General features: G+C 48.5%; 1 protein-coding gene across 2 annotated transcripts in view; it reads right to left on the minus strand.

Annotated features, from left to right (window-relative positions):
* PLEKHM2 (pleckstrin homology and RUN domain containing M2) overlaps positions 1-16,770 on the minus strand; it is a 50,540-nt gene that overhangs the window by 11,868 nt on the left and 21,902 nt on the right. Inside the window, exons 2-7 of one of the 2 annotated variants that reach the window (XM_034956025.3) lie at positions 6,612-6,718; positions 6,139-6,248; positions 4,963-5,062; positions 4,330-4,417; positions 3,032-3,218; positions 1,472-1,531 (exon numbers count right to left, since the gene is read on the minus strand). In XM_034956025.3, the coding sequence (XP_034811916.1) occupies positions 1,472-1,531; positions 3,032-3,218; positions 4,330-4,417; positions 4,963-5,062; positions 6,139-6,248; positions 6,612-6,718 (652 nt within the window). The remainder of the gene's footprint in view (positions 1-1,471; positions 1,532-3,031; positions 3,219-4,329; positions 4,418-4,962; positions 5,063-6,138; positions 6,249-6,611; positions 6,719-16,770) is intronic. The other variant, XM_034956029.3, reaches the window with a different exon arrangement.

A 16,770-nucleotide genomic window follows, 5' to 3' on the forward strand; every position in this document is an offset into this window, starting at 1 on the left:
TTAGTTGTTAGAATCGGAGGGAAACAAAAACAATATCCAGCATGTGTGCTGCAAGAAGAGGGGCTAAGAGGGTACATGATGTTATGATGGAATTCTGGAATCCAAGCTAATTTAACTCAAACAGGGGACCCTTCAATGCTATTCTTGGCCAAGTGTCATAGTTTATTTTTCCCAATGCCACATCTTATTTCTCACAGAGTTAAGGTATTTCATACTCATATTATCTGGGAACGGATCACCTGTCACCCATTACTCAGCGATCACGTCTCTAATAATGCGGGGAGAGCCACGTGCCCCTCATCCTCAGGGTGTGGCAGTTCTCACCTCCCCTGTTCAGAGGCCAGGTTCCCTCACCTCCCCTGTTCCAGGCTGGAAGTGGCCCAGAGGGTAGGAGTCTCTTTAATAACAGGGATTTGGATCAGGTGCAGTGGTTCATGCCTGTAATTCCACACTTTGAGAGGATGAGGTGGGGTGGATCACCTGAGGTCAGGAGTTTGAGACCAGCCTAACCAACATGGTGAAACCCTGTCTCTACTAAAAATACAAAAATTAGCCAGCCGTGGTGGCACACACCTGTAATCCCAGCTACTTGGGAGGCTGAGGCAGGAGAATCGCTTGAACCCGGGAGGTGGAGGTTACAGTAAGCCAAGATCACACCACTGCACTCCAGCCTGAGCAACACAGCGAGACTCTGTCTCAAAAAGTAAAATAAAATAACATAAAGTAAAATAACAGGGATCTGCTATGGCCTCAGATTTAAGGGGGAAACATTCACCTTATTGGCAACATAGCCTTTGCTTTGAGTAATCGTGGCAACCTGGGAATAGCTTTGTGAATTTATGAAGTGGAATTTCAGGCAGAAAAATGCCCAGGCACTGCTACTGCCCAGCAGACAGGGTGGGAGGGCTGGCAGATTTCCTTTTAATCTGCTTTAAAGCTTCAAAGAGATTCTGTCTGTAGGAAGTTTCAGCTGTACCTGGGCAGTTCCCTGACTTGGACCTCAACCACTCCAAAACACCCAAGAGGAAGCCATTAGGAACAGACTGAAAGAATCAAGCTCTTTCTCTTCGATGCTCATCTGACCCGCAGGAGCTTACAACCCGCATGTTTAAAGGCATGGTTTTCCAGAACAAGTCTTGGTTCACTGGGTCAGGCCCTATACACCCCGAGAGCATCAGCTGGCACTGGAATCAGGAAGGGTGACCCTGTATCCCCCGAAATGCAGCCACTTAGTGACTCCGAAAGGCCACTGAGCAAAGGCAGGAGCCCTGCACTGGGAGAAGGGATTTGCCTATGGCTAGAGGTTGAGTTTTCCCACTGCAGAATTCCATCTATTAGAACACCAAACTTGGCTTTATTATGATTATGGATATTATTATAAATAATAAGGAGCTGATTTGATACATGCAGCAAGCTTGGCATGGAAACATTGCAAAACAGGAAAAGAGGGTAACAGCGGACTCTGGCCCACCTTCCCAGTCTGTGCTGGGTACAGACGGCACTGCTGGAAACACATCTCCAAAATCATAATCTACAAAAACGAGGGACAAAACTGAAGATTAGAAACACAGGCAGTGGAAGGACGACTGGAGGGAGGGGAGGGGAAATGGGGTGGGAGACATGGGGAGGAAATAGGAGAGGAAAACTTCAACTTTCTACATTGTATCCAACAACCTTGGGGAAACTTACTAGGGCCCTGACTGCCTCTCAGCTCAGGCGCTGGCCCAGGAGCCTCCAACCAGCTGGAAAGAAGTGTCAGGGTGACCCCTTTCCACATCCAGAAGCTGGTTCTGGCAGAGAGAAGCCTGGCTGCCTGTGCCTAGCTTTGTTTTCTACCTCTTACATGCCTTCCCTCCATACCCTAGCAGGGCAAGGAGACACTGCCCTGGCAGCTGCAGTTGCACAATCTCCAAATTGCTGAGGGGACACCTCCATCCATGGATCCATCCTTGCCCTGGCTCTTCCGGCAAGGCCCACCCCTCCAACAACTCTAAGGTGGCCCATGGGCCCAACCTAAGGAGACTGAGCCGCCTTCTTCAGCTTGCATGGTCAGCAATGCAGGTCTTGCTAACAGCAAGTTTGAGAGGGACCTCCCTTCCTGGGACATATAACCCGTGGTACAGCAGAAATAAAGAAAGGGGAAGGTCAAGGTCTCAATGCTGAGGCAATTCTAGGGTGCCCCAGGGCTAAATTGGGGCTGGGACACCCTTCCCTGGAGGTGAGGTGGTGGGGTGAAGTAAATGAAGGGCTCTGGTCTCCCACAGGAGATAAAGAGGGGAAAATGGCCAGTTTTATCCATGAACACCAGGGCCTAAGGTTTGAAAGAAACCAGGCTGTTCCAGTAAATCATTGGGTCAAGACAACAAAATGACCTGCAGCTTCTTCCTCGGTCCCTGATGCAAAGGGTGCGACCATCCCAAACACATCAGCGAGCGCAGAAGGAACTCAGAGAAATCGGACGGACACACAGGACACAGTGGCAAGGTTTCCCTGCGCTTCAGACCTGCCTGGTTCTCTCTTCTTCTAGGGGTTGCTTAACCTCTTTCTGCAAAGAATGTGGGGTCAGACAAGCTCCCCAGAACAGGCAACACTCAACCCTGTGACAAGGTTTCCAGGTCCCACTGCTAAACCTTCCTTGCTTAGAAAACTGCCACAGGCATGTGACTAGAACCTTCTGGAAAAGGGTCTAACCTTAAAATATATATATTTTATATATATATATATATAAATATATATATATATATATATATAAATATATATATATATATATATATAAAAATATATATATATATATATATAAATATATATATATATATATATATATATTCAGCTTTTTGTGCCCAGAATCCACTTTTTAGCCACCACAGGGACTCTGAGGAGATGAAGATCTGGGAAATGGCCAGCCCTGTTTAATTGCAAATTTCAGCCACCAGACCAAAACTAGCCAAGGAAGACATCACCCAGCCAGGCTTAAGCAGTTCAAGTCTGTTTCACAACAGGGGCTTAGCTTTTCTGCCCTGGGGCCACTCACCCTCACTAGATGGGGCAATCGCACTGTCATCCCACTCCAGGTTGGTGGAGGTGACGGAGTTGAAAGAGTTGAGGGACAGACTGTCTGAGCCGTGGACCGAGCTGGGAAGGCGGTCTTCAAAGTCCAGCAGGTACTGAGGTTTGTAGTAGTCGGGCATGTAGGGGGCCAGGTCTAGGTAAGGGGCATCCTGAGGAGAGAGTAGAGGAGGCCCGTTTGGTGGGAGGCCTCGTGCAGCGGCCTTCTGCAGACAGCAGGATCCAGGCCTGGGAGACACAGATGTGCCTCTTTGAGAAATCAATGGCTTAAAGTAGTAAATTCAAAGAAAAGCTGCTAAGAAGAGCAATGTGAATAGTGTTGGCTTTTAAAGCTGTGGACTTCAGGCTGATGGAAGACAGAGCTGTCAGAACTCAGCTACACCCTTTGATGCCCCCGCTATCTCTCTCTCTCTCTCTTAATTATTTATTTATTTTTTTGAGACAGAGTCTCACTCTGTTGCCCTGGCTGGAGTGCAATGACGTGGCTTGGCTCACTGAAACTTCCACCTCCCGGGTGCAAGCGATTCTCCTGCCTCAGCCTCCCAAGTAGCTGGGATTATAGGCGTCCATCACCACACCCCGCTAACTTTTGTATTTTTTTAGTAGAGACGAGGTTTCGCCATGTTGGCCAGGCTGGTCTCGAACTCCTGACCTCAGGTGATCCACCCACCTCAGCCTCCCAAAGTGCTGGGATTATAGGTGTGAGCCACTGCGCCTGGCCCAAGGAAGGTCATTTGATTAGGACGGGGCAGCTGCATCCATTTTGAGCCCAGTCCAAGAGGTGCCTGGGAGCCTCTTTGGCTCCATGTGGGCCAGCATCCCGTTTGTACAGGGTGTGATGGGGAGAGAAACTTGAGAACTTGAAGAGGGTGGCTGAAGGCTCTTCATGGAGCTGATGACACTTTTCAGAACCCCAGAAGCACCAGGCTGAATCTGCCTTGTCCTTCTAACTCTTCACATCCTAAACATGAAGGCCAGTTCTTCTGGGCTAAGATACTCCAGGCAATGTGGCTTTTCTCCAAGTTGGATAGGGAGATAGGAAAAAGTCACCTGAACCAGGAATTCTTGCCATCACTTCTCTTCTCACTCAATTCGATGGACCCTGAAACCTTTCCCTCGCCCGAAGAAACAAGCTTTGCTCAAGCCCAGTCATACTCAACAAGCTCCCTCAACAAGACCTGAGAAATGAAGCCACCGCCCACCCTGCCCCCACCCTGCCCCCTCCTCTGCTTCCCACAAGCAGTGAGAGCCCTGGTGTCTCACCAGATCCAGCTCGAAACGAATGAACTCTAGCCCGGACACCAAGGTCAGGAAGAGCGTCAGGTGATCGTGGCTGCAGACCAGGGCATTCCTGCAAGACATGAGAAGCCACAATGGTGCCTCTGGGTCTGTTTACCAGCCTGGCCTAACCTTACCAACATACCAGCTGTGTTGAAATTTGACACGTGATGTCCCCCACCTTGGACGGCACCCAGCTTGATATAGCTGTTGCCCACCACCCTCTCAGCGATCTCCTACTAGGTTAGCAGCCACACTGCACTGTCCTGCCAGTGTCTTCAGAGATGGACGAGCACAAGGCTTGTCAGGCTGTCAGCAGCTGCTGTACACACTCTGTTCCTGCAGCAACCCCAGCAAAGGCTGAGCCAAAGCATGGGCACTGGTCAGGTCTGAAGCCTGGGAGGAGGACCAGGGAGCAGCAGAGACCCAGACTGTACCCAGGAGCCCAGATGGGACACCGGTGCTCCTGGTGAAGGCTACCCAGCTACTGGCAAGGTTCTAATGGCTCTCTGGCATCACTGATGTGGCACACTGTGCTGTCTGCATGACAAGAGCCTTTGGGAGGTAGCTGAAAGGGAGCTCTGAGGCTAGGGGAGACAGACCGTCCCAGACACTCACTTGACGTAGTACTTATGCAGCAGGCCCAGGTTCTCCTGGAACAACCGCAGGTAGCTCTCCAAGGAGTTCTCATTGAGGGCCAGGTACAGCCAGGCACGGCCTGCAAACAAAGGCAGGAGTAACCGGCAGGAAGGCCTCTCAGACTGCTGGCTTTTATTTGCCAAGCAAGCGCAGAAAGGAAAGAAAGAGCAGGTAATGGGACCAGGCACTTCAGTGGCCTTTGTGCTTGGTGGGGTACCATAACCCCTGAGTGCTTTATTTTCCTAGTCAGACCTCAGCATGTAGCTGGCCAGGAAATTCTGATAAAGAGGGCAGACTGCACACTTCAGACAGGTCAAGAAACGCCAGGACTCTGCACTGATCCTGTAGGCTAACAGTGATCCCAGCTCAGGGAGAGAAACCAGACTCCATAGCACGTGCTCAGGCTGGGATTCCATAGGAGTCCAGCTCTCGCTGGCAGCTCGCCCTCCTTCTCCCCATCACTGCTGTGCCAAAAAACCATCATATGCAGGGAGAAAAGAGGCCTCATGGAGGGGGCTGGCATTTTATAAATTTATTATTTATTACTAGTATTTTATTTTTTGAGACAGAGACTCTGTCACCCAGGCTGGAGTATAGTGGTGTGATCATAGCTCAATACAGCCTTAAATTCCTGGGCTCAAGGGATCCTCCTGCCTTACCCTCCCAAAGTGTTGGAATTACAGGCATGAGCCACTGTACCCGGCCATTTTCCTAAATCTTTAGAGATGGGGTCTCACTCTTTCTTCCAGGCTGGAGTGCAATGCTGTGGTCATGCCTCACTGCAGCCTCAAACTCCTGGGCTCAAGCCATCCTCCCACCTCAGCCCCTGAGTAGCTGGGACTATAGGTGTGTACCAAGACATCCATGTAATATTTAAATTTTTGTAGAGATGGGGTCTCACCGTGTTGCCCAGGCTGGTCTAAACTCCTGGCCTCAAGCCATCCTCCCTCCTCAGCCTCCCAAAATGCTGGGATTACAGGTGTGAGCCACCATGCCTGGCCTGGTGCTGGCATTTTAACACCCCACTGCTACTGGACACCACCAGGTAATTCGCCTCCCAGGGCTGACCCTGAGGGTAAACCTGGGACAGAGCCCCAAGCTACCCACCGAAGGTGGAGCTGGTCCCTTCCCCAGCGTCTCCTTGTGACTACTCACTGCGCCCCAGGTTGGTGGCCACGTGCTGCAGCACCTCGATCTGCTTGATGGCCTCTCTCCGAGTAAAATGCACCACGAGCACCCAGTAGCCAGAGGAGAGGTCTTGCAGTCTGAGAAAACAGGACAGGAGCTGCTGTGACCTGCATGGGGCCAACCTGGGAAGCTGCAGTCGGCTGGTCCAGCAGTGAGCGCAAGGCAGGAAGTGATGGATCCCCAGCAGGTCTCCCAGGCACCCAGCACACCTTCACACCATCATATCATTTGTGGCAAATCCTCCCTCCATCATTTATGTCTGCCCAGAGATGATTTACTGGGGTAACTACAGAGAGACTGTGGCCCACTTGAGTGGGACAAATCCCTTTCTGCCAAGGGGAGAGAAGAAAGAAAAGGCAGAGAAGCTAAGGGTTTCTCTGTGGAGGCTACTCATGGCCTGGGTTGTGCTCCGTCGTCTTTGGAAACTTCCTCCACCTTACCCGTACAGCAGGGCGTGGTCCAGGTGCTCACACAGACGCTGTAGGACCTTGTCATGGTTCCGGATGGCAGGGGTCTCATCCTCACATGCAGCAAAATAGCTCTGCAACTGAAAGAAAAAAAAAAAACCTCCAAATCAGAAATGGATTAAGAGGAAGGCTACAAAAGTTCTGGAATCAAGAAGGTGGCTAAAAAAAATTAGTCAAATGGTGTATCCACAATGACCAGCAGAGACGTCTACCTCAAACCACCCCTGTCCCAGCTGCTGCTCTGGCACTGGAGGTTCCAGCAGGCAACAGCTGTATCTTTACAGCCCAGTGCCCCAGAGGCACCCAGTGAGCAGTCCGCACAGTGACAACTTGAGGCTGGAGGGATCCACTGTCCATGCATGGGTCTCAAGTGGTGGCAAGCTTCAGGCCAGGGCCACAGCATGGCACAACTTCAGGGGCACTATGTATAGTGCTGTCTAGATCAATGCCACACAAACCCAGAGTTGGGGCATTGATACAGAGAGCACTAGACGTATTTTCCTCCCATTGTCAATAGACCTTTAAACTTTGCTTATTTTTTTGCCCTATTGATAAATTTTTAATTTTTAGGCAGTCAAATCTGTCCATCTTTTCCTTTATAGTTTCCCATTTTTCCCAGTCATATTTTAGAAAAGTATCTTTTTTCTTTTCTTTTTGGTTGTTTGTTTTATTGAGACAAAGTCTTGTTCTGTTGCCCAGGCTGGAGTGCAGTGGCATGATCTCGGCTCACTGCAGCCTCCGCCTCCTGGGTTCAAGTGATTCTCCTGCCTCAGCCTCCCAAGTAGCTGGGATTACAGGTGCCCACCACCATGCCCAGCTAATTTTTTATCTTTAGTAGAGACAAGGTTTCGCCATGTTGGCCAGGCTGGTCTCAAGCTCCTGACCTCAGGTGATCCACCCACTTTGGCCTCCCAAAGTGCTGGGATTACAGGCGTGAGCCACTGTGCCCGGCCTGTTTGTTTTGAGACAGGGTCTCACTCTGTCATGCAGGCTGGAGTGCAGTGGTGTGATCACGGCTCGCTGCAGCCTCAATCTCCTGAATTCAAACAATCCTCCTTCATATCACAGTGGCCCCACTTGAAGCTACCCTCTGCATATACTAAGGGCCGATGGACTGGGGCACCTGCCCCACCAGCCTTCTTGCCAGCCTTCTTGACATGGAATACTAGAATTGCCTGCAATGCTGGATATGGATCTAGGTGCATGCAAGGCTCATGTTAAGCCCTACACCAAGAAGGACACCACTGTTCCTGGACTGGGCTGATAAAAGGAGATTTGGACAGTAGGTGAGATGAACTGCAGCACTGTGCAAACCCCACCAGGCTGGTGAGGGCAAGGGCAGCTCCATCAGCCTACTGAAGGACAAGAAAGCCCAGATATTGGACTGAGTTCACTGCAACTGCAGTTACAGAGAGAGGGCCCCTTTCAAGCACAGCTCTAGGAGAAAAGTCTCTCCAAGTTCATGTTAGCCATATCCTGTTCTGCTACTGCCTTTCCAATGGCCAGAAGGGAGTGGAACACAAGACAAGAGCACAGATGCCTGATCCTGATCTCAGGTTTAACCTCTTGGGACAAACGTATTCTCAAGTGTTTTCTGGAAGCAGTGGTAGAGATGGCCACAGCAGGCAAGATACATCAACCACACCAACAAGCATGTGCTCCTGGAGAGAGACCAACAATTCAGCTCCCACAACAAAAATAGCCTCTCTTCTCTGCAGCCCGGAACAAGCCTGGCAGGCCTGTCAGCCAGGACAAACCTCAGTCCTGCAGGGTCTTCCCTTCCCTTCCTCCCAGAGGCAGGCAAATCAGAGCACCAGAAGGAAAGATTTCTAGAGCTGAAAGAAAGAGGAATAAGCCTGCAAAAACTGCATAATCCCTCTCAGCAACAGCTGGAAACATTATTGCACACTTCAGTATTAAGTACGACCACACTGGGGTAGAGCTTTTTTTTTTTTTTTTTTTTTTTTAATTTCAAAATCTGAGTAAATCTGAGATCAGAGAGCCTATAGACAGATGTTACAGCTGGAAGCATCCTTAGAGATCTAGTGCAATGTTCTAATTAAAAAACCAAAACAGGGCTGGGTGTGGTGGCTCACACCTGTAATCCCAGCACTTCGGGAAGCCAAGGCGGGTGGATCATGAGGTCAGGAGTTCAAGACCAGCCTGGCCAAGATGGTGAAACCTCATTCTCTACTAAAATACAAAAATTAGCTGGGTGCGGTGACAGGCACCTGTAATCCCAGCTACTCAGGAGGCTGAGGAAGGAGAATTGCTTGAACCCAGGCAGCAGAGGTTGCAGTGAGCTGAGATTGTGCCACTGCACTCCAGCCTGGGCAGCAGAGTGAGACTCTGTCTCCAAAAAAAAAAAAAAAACAGGGCTGGGCTGCAGTGGCTCACGCCTGTAATCCCACCGCTTTGGGAGGCCGAGGTGGGCGGATCACGAGGTCAGGAGATCAAGACCATCCTGGCTAACATAGTGAAACCCCGTCTCTACTAAGCAAAATGCAAAAAATTAGCCAGGCGTAGTGGCAGGCGCCTGTAGTCCCAGCTATTCGGGAGGCTGAGGCAGGAGAATGGCAGGAACCCGGGAGGCGGAGCTTGCAGTGAGCCGAGATGGCGCCACTGCACTCCAGCCTGGGCAACAGAGCAAGACTCCTTCTCAAAAACAAAAAACAAACAAACAAACAAAAAACAGAATATTATTCATTCTCTTAAATTATAATTCCCACATGGAAAAGAATGTGTATATGTGTGTATTTACAGAGATGAGGTTAAGTCCCTCAATATGGTTTTTAGTTAAGTGACAGGACCCAGGGCTGGAACTCAGACTCTTTTCTCAGCTAAGATACCTTTAAAGAAAAATTATTCTGAAAACATTTGTTCATTGTAAAAATGGAAGCAACACAGGTGTGTATAAAGAATAAAGGCCCTCTTGCTCCCATTTACTATTGCCAACAGCTTGGTGTGCACGTATCCCCCCAACTCTTTTCCTGTATACACAGACCTAAGAAAAAAAGAAAAAAAAGAAAGAAAGAAAGAAACAAGAAAAAAAGGAATGCCATGAGTGGTGGCTCATGCCTGTAATCTCAACACTTTGGGAGGCCCGAGGCAGGAGGATCGTTTGAGGCCAGGAGTTTGAGACCAGCCTCAGCCACATAGCAAAACGCTGTGTCTACAAAAACAAACAAACAAACAAAAAATTAAAAATTAGCCAGGCGTGGTGGCTCACACCTATAATCCCAGCACTTTGGGAGGCCAAGGCAGGCAAATCAGTTGAGGTCAGGAGTTTCAGACCAGCCTGGCTAACATGGTGAAACCCCGTCTCTACTAAAAATACAAAAATTAGCTGGGTGTGGTGGCACATTTCTGTAATCCCAGCTACTTGGGAGGCTGAGGCAGGAGAATCGCTTGACCCTAGGAGGTGGAGGTTGCAGTGAGCCAAGATTGCACCACTGCACTCCAGCCGGGGTGAAAAATAAAAATAAAAATAAGTTAGCTGGGCATGGTGGCATGCACCTATAGTCTCACCTACTTGGGAGGCTGAGGCAGGGGTCGGGGGAGGTATCCCTTGAGCCCAGGAGTTCAAGGTTGCAGTGAGCTGTAATGGCACCACTGCACTCCAGCCTGGAGCAAGAACTTGTCTCAAAAAAAAAAAAAAAAGGAAAATAAGATCATGCTATATTCGTTCTGAAACTTGTTTTGCCTTTAAGGTATATCCATGTATATTTCCATATCATTATGATGTACCATACTTCAACCATTGTTAAATATGGATATCATATCCAGTTCCTGGACATAGCACATAATATTGCAGTGACCATTGTGCAGTCCTGTGTGGATGCTTCTGTATGGTGAGTGCCTGCAAGGGGAACTGCTGAGCCAATGGACAAATACATTCACAATCTGCCTGGGTCCTGCCACCTGCCCGTCTAGAATGTCTGACTGATTTACACTCCGACCATGCTGGCCAACACTGCATATAATTAGTCTAATTTTTTCCAGTCCATTTGGTGAAAAATAGTACCTGTTTTAAATTGTACTTCTCTGATTAAAAGCGCAGTGGAACATCCGTATTAGCCACGTGTTTCTCTTCTTCTAGGAACTAAGTATTCACAGCCTTTGCCCAATCTTCCACTGGCTGCTTGTGTTTTTGTTATTTGTTGCAGCTTTTTTTTTTTTTTTTTTTTGAGACAGAATCTTGCTCTTGTTGCCCAGGCTAGAGTGCAGTGGCGTGATCTCGGCTCACTGCAACCTCTGCCTCCCAGGTTCAAGCGATTCTCCTGCCTCAGCCTCCTGAGTAGCTGGGATTACAGGCATGTGCCACCGTGCCCGGCTAATTTTGTACTTTTAGTAGAGATGGGGTTTCTCCATGTTGGTCAGGCTGGTCTTGAACTCCCAACCTCAGATGATCCACCCGCCTCAGCCTCCCAAAGTGCTGGGATTACAGGCGTGAGCCACCACGCCCAGCCATGTTGCAGCTCTTTAAGGATTTAACCTAATGTGTTGTTATATATTATTTTCCCCCCCGTTATCAATTGACCTTTAAACTTCACTTGTCATTTTTTTGCCCTATTGAGAAAATTTTTAATTTTGATGCAGTCAAATCTACCAGTCTTTTCCTTTATAGTTTCCCATTTTTCCCAATGTAAGATTACAGAAGTGCCTTTTTTCTTTTTTTCTTTTTTTTTTTTTTTTTGAGATGGAGCCTCGCTCTGTTGCCCAGGCTGGAGTGCACTGGCACAGTCTCGGCTCACTGTAGCCTGCGTCTCCCAGGTTCAGGTGATTCTCCTGCCTCAGCCTCCCAAGTAGCTGGGATCACAGGCACCTTCGACCACGCCTGGCTAATTTTTGTATTTTTTAGTAGAGATGGGGCTTTGCCATGTTGGCCAGGCTGGTCTCGAACTCCTGAGCTCAAGAGATCTGCCCACCTCAGCCTCCCAAAGTGTGGGGATTACAGGCATGAGCCACCACGGTTGGCCACAAAAGTGCCTTTTTTCTTTTATAGTTTTAGAACAATTTGATTTTGGTTTTTAGGTTTAGACCGTTTTTGTTTTTTCACTGCTGGTTTTTGGTCCCCTTATGTTTTTATTTATTTTATTTTATTTTTATTTTTGATAGAGACAGGGTCTCCCTATGTTGCCCAGGCTGCTCTCGAACTCCTGGGCTCAAGGGATCCTCCTGCCTTGGCCTCCCAAAATGCTAGGATTACAGGGGTGAGCCGTCATGCCCGGCCAGGTTCCCTTATGTTTAGATCTTTATATATGGCATGAGGTAAGGATCCAGCTTTATATATGGCATGAGGTAAGGATCCAGTTTCACTGTGTTGGCCAGGCTGGTCTCAAACTCCAGACCTCAGGTGATCTGCTTGCCTTGGCCTCCCAAAGTGTTGGGATTACAGGCATGAGCCATGGCACCCAGCCCTCGTATTTATTAATGTTAATTAATGGTCCAGCTCTTCCTAATCCTCTCACCTCAGCCTGCTGGGTAGCTGGAACTACAAATGCATGCCACTATGCCTGGCTGATTTGTGATGTAATATGCCCCTTTTAAAACTACTTCTTGTTGGCCTATTATATATTCCTGTGCTGGTCCTCCATTTAAAATTTTCACTTTATTCAGCATTTTGGTATGGGCAGAACAAGTCCACCCCAGCCCCCTCAACATTCTTTTTCAAAACTGTTTTGGTAGCTGGGTGCAGTGGCTTACGCCTGTAATCCCAGCACCTTGGGAGGCCAAAGCAGGCGGATCACCTGAGGTCAGGAGTTCGAGACCAGCCTGGCCAACATGGTAAAACTGTCTGTACTAAAAAAAAATACAAAAATTAGCCGGGCCCCACCATGCCTGTAATCCCAGCTACTCGGGAGGCTGAGGCAGGAGAATTGCTTGAACTCGGGAGTTGGAGGTTGCAGTGAGCCGAGATCATGCCACTGCACTCCAACCTGTGCAGCCGAGTGAGACTCCGTTTCAAATAACAACAATAACAACAACAACAAAACTGTTTTGGCTGTTCTAGTACATTATTTTAATCAAATTTCACTACAATTTTCTTCTGGATTTGTACTAGAATTTTTTTTTTTTTTTTTTTTGGAGATGGAGTCTCACTCTGTCGCCCAGGCTGGAGTGCAATGGCGCGATCTCGGCTCACTGCAAGCTCCGCCTCGCAGGTTCACGCCATTCTCCTGCCTCAGCCTCCCGAGTAGCTGGGACTACAGGCGCCCGCCACCACGCCCAGCTAATTTTTTGTATTTTTTTTAGTGGAGATGGGGTTTCACCACGTTAGCCAGGATGGTCTCGATATCCTGACCTCGTGATCTGCCCATCTCGGCCTCCAAAGTGCTAGGATTACAGGCATGAACCACCGCGCCCGGCTTGTACTAGAATTATACTGAACCCAGAGATCATTTGGAGGAGGAAATAATATTGCAATATTGAGTCTTCCTATCCAGGAACATGGAGTCTTTTCCCCATTTATTCAGGTCTTCTGTTATATCCTTTGGTAATTTTTATAGCTTTCTTTAGGTATGTCCTGCACATTTATTTCAAGGTGGCTTGCATATCTACACATGGTATTTATTATGAGTTAGGAAGCAATCTGTGCCTTGAAACAATTTCTGCAAAAAGTACAGTACAAAGAGTGTATATGCCACGGTGGTGGAGAGAGAAGGCTCCGTAGGCAGGAAACCCGGGTCCAAAGTGTGGCTCTGCGACTACAGAGGTGGGCACCTTTGGCAAATTACTTAACTCTCTAACCCTCATTGTTTCTCATCTGCAAAATGGGTTATAAAACGACGATTTAGACCTGAGCTGTCCAATACAGTAGTCACTTGCCACATGTGGCTATTTAAAGACTTTGGGAGCTGGGTAGCAAAGCACATAAAGGTAAATAAACAGCAGTGGCACTCTCTTAGCTGTAATGAGGCCGCAGCTGGTAACCACCTCCCTCCCGCTCCAGTATCAGAAGGCTCTGAAAGAACAGGAGTGGAAGGAAAGCAAACATCCAAGAAATAAAGATCCCAGAACAGAATTAATGGGGTGAGTATAACAAATATAACCCAGCCTGGAAGCACAATTCTCATCTTTTATGCCAAATTACTCTTTGGTTGCACTCAATACCTGCTGGTAGAGCTAATACCCACTACAATTAGGGCCATGATTTATTGAGTGCACACTCTGTGCATCAGGACGGTGGCAGAGCTGTTAAGAGTGTGGATTCTGGAGTCGGACAACTTGGTTTGAATGCTGACTCTGCTACTCATTCACTGTGTGACCTTGGGCAAGTTACCTAACCTCTCGAAACTCGTTTTCCTTGTCTATAAAATGGGCTTAGTAATAGGACCCTCCCTATAGGTTGCCATGAGGGTTCATAATGCTTACACTATGTTTATCAAGTACATGATACATCATAAACACTTAACAAATGTTAGCAGCTATGATGACGATGACACACTTTTCAAATGTAATTTAATCACCACCGCAACCCCATAAGTAGGTCACAGAGCTAGTAAGGGGCAGAGACAGATTTTAAACCCAGGTCTTTTCATCAAACCTGGGTTGGAGGTCCCAGAATGAATAATGTATGTAAAATGTTAGACTCTAGCCAGGCATGGTGGCTCACGAGTATAATTCCAGCTCTTTGGGAGGCCAATGAAGGAGGATCATTAGAGGCCAGGAGTTTGAGACCAGCCTGGGCAATATAGCAAGACCCCATCTCTATTTTTAAAAACTTTTTTGTAAAGTTAGACTCTATTTAAATCCCCTCCTAATACGTTTTAGGGGAATCCAAGAAAGAAAAATGCCGTTCTGGGCTGGGCACGGTGGCTCACGCCTGTAATCCCAGCACTTTGGGAGGCCGAGGCAGGTGGATCACAAGGTCAAGAGATCGAGACCATTCTGGCCAACATGGTGAAACCCCATCTCTACTAAAAATACAAAAATTAGCCGGGCGTGGTGGTGTGCACCTGTAGCCCCAGCTACTCGGGAGGCTGAGGCAGAAGAATTGCTTGAACCAGGGAGGTGGAGGTTGCAATGAGCTGAGATTGTGCCACTGCACTCCAGCCTGGCGACAGAGCGAGACTCCATAAAAAAAAAGAAAAAAGAAAAATGCAGTTCCCTCTCTTTTAAATCATGAGAACTGGCCAGGTGCAGTGGCTCACGCTGGTAATCCCAGCACTTTGGGAGGCCGAGGCAGGTGGATCACTTGAGGTCAGGAGTTCAAGACCAGCCTGGCCAACACAGTGAAACCCCATCTCTACTAAAAATACAAAAATTAGCTGGGAATAGTGGTGGGTGCCTGTAATCTCAGCTACTCGGGAGGCTGAGGCAGGAGAATCACTTGAACCCAGGGGGTGGAGGTCACAGTGACCTGAGATCACGTCACTGCACTCCAGCCTAGGCGACAAGAGTGAGACTCCATCTCAAAAAAATATAAACTATGAGAACTAAAAGCCCATGGTAGACATGAGCTCAGAGTCTTCTCCAGTTCTGCTTCTTGGAAGACAGACCAAGGAGAGCAGCCAGGGTGGCTTCCCTACCAACAGCCCTTGCTGGTACAGTCTCTGTCCTTTGGCCCCACACTGGCATCTCCCGAGTGAGGATGTGTCTTGTCAGTTTTAAAAAAAGCTGCAGCTGCTCCAGGAGGGGCTTTCCCCACTTCTGGGAAGAAGTTCATTCTGCTGATCAGACTGCCAAGTGGTTCTGAGTGTTTCCTTTCTGTTCATGTGGATTTTGGGGAAAGGCAGAAAATCTCAGAATTCGTGGGAGTCTAGGGCAGGGTGGCTAGGGGACCACCTCCATGTTTTGTGTGTAAAGTTTTATTGGAACACAGCCACTCCCATCGGCTCACGTGTCACCTGTGGCTGCTTTTGTGCTATGACGGCAAGTGGAGCAGTGTTTTTAGAAACAGGTCTCACTTTGTTGCCCAGGCTGGAGTGCAGTAATGCAATCACAGCTCACTGCAGCCTCAACCTACCGGGCTCAGGTGATCCTCCCAGCTCAGCCTCCCAAATAGCTGAGACTACAGGTATGTACCACCACACCTGGCTAATTTTTTTGTGTGTGTGTATTTTTTTTGTAGAGATGGAGTTTTGCTATGTTGTCTAGGCTGGTCTTAAACTCCTGAGCTCAAGTGATCCTCCTGCCTCAGCCTCTCAAATTCTAGGGATTACAGGTATAAGCCATGGTGCCCAGCCCAAAGCCTACACTTTAAGCACTCTTTTTTTTTTTTTTTGAGACGGAGTCTGTCTCAGAGACCGCATGGCCTGTACAGCCTGAACTATTTAGCACCCGGCTCTTTACAGAAGAAGCATGCTGGCCCTCGGTCTGGAGCCTGCAGCAGAGGTGGCAAGGAATGCACACTTGTGATAGGCTCGGCTGAGGAGCTGCCTCTTGCTCAAAGCTCAGTTCAGCAGTGGCCAGAAGGGGAGGCTCAAGCCGTGAAGGGTCACATATTTCAACACACAGTTACTGAGCACCTGCTATGTACATATCAGACACGGTGGCAGAGATAAATTAGTGCAAATGTATAATATGGCATCAGGGAGTAGTAAGTGCTATGAAAAAAATGAAGCAGGGTGTGGAAATCTGTTATAAATATGGAGCCCCCAGAGGGAAAAAAATAAATACAGAAGCCGGGCACAGTGGCTCACGCCTGTAATGCCAGCACTTTGGGAGGCTGAGGCAGGTGGATCACCTGAGGTTAGGAGTTCGAGACCAGCCTGACCAACGTGGTGAAACCCCGTCTCTATTTAAAATACAAAAAATTAGCCAGGCATGGTGGCGCACACCTGTAATCCCAGCTACTCGGGAGGCTGAGGCAGGAGAATCATTTGAACCTGGGAGGCAGAGGTTGCAGTGAGCCGAGATCGTGCCACTGCACTCCAGCCTGGGCAACAAGAGCAAAACTCCAACTCAAAAAATATTAATAAAAACAAACAAACAAACAAATAAGGAGCCAAGAAGATCTCCCTGAGGAAATGGCTATTGTGGCATCCGGGGGGAAAGTATTCCGGTTAGAGGAACAGCAGGGGCAACAGTGAGGAGCCTGGTGTGGCTGGAGCTCAGGGAGTGAGGGGTGAGCAGCATGAGATGAGGTCAAGAAGGCAGCTGAGGGCCGGATCATGCACAGCCACACAGG

Source organism: Pan paniscus, chromosome 1, assembly GCF_029289425.2.
Source record: "Pan paniscus chromosome 1, NHGRI_mPanPan1-v2.0_pri, whole genome shotgun sequence".
NCBI lineage: Eukaryota > Metazoa > Chordata > Mammalia > Primates > Hominidae > Pan > Pan paniscus.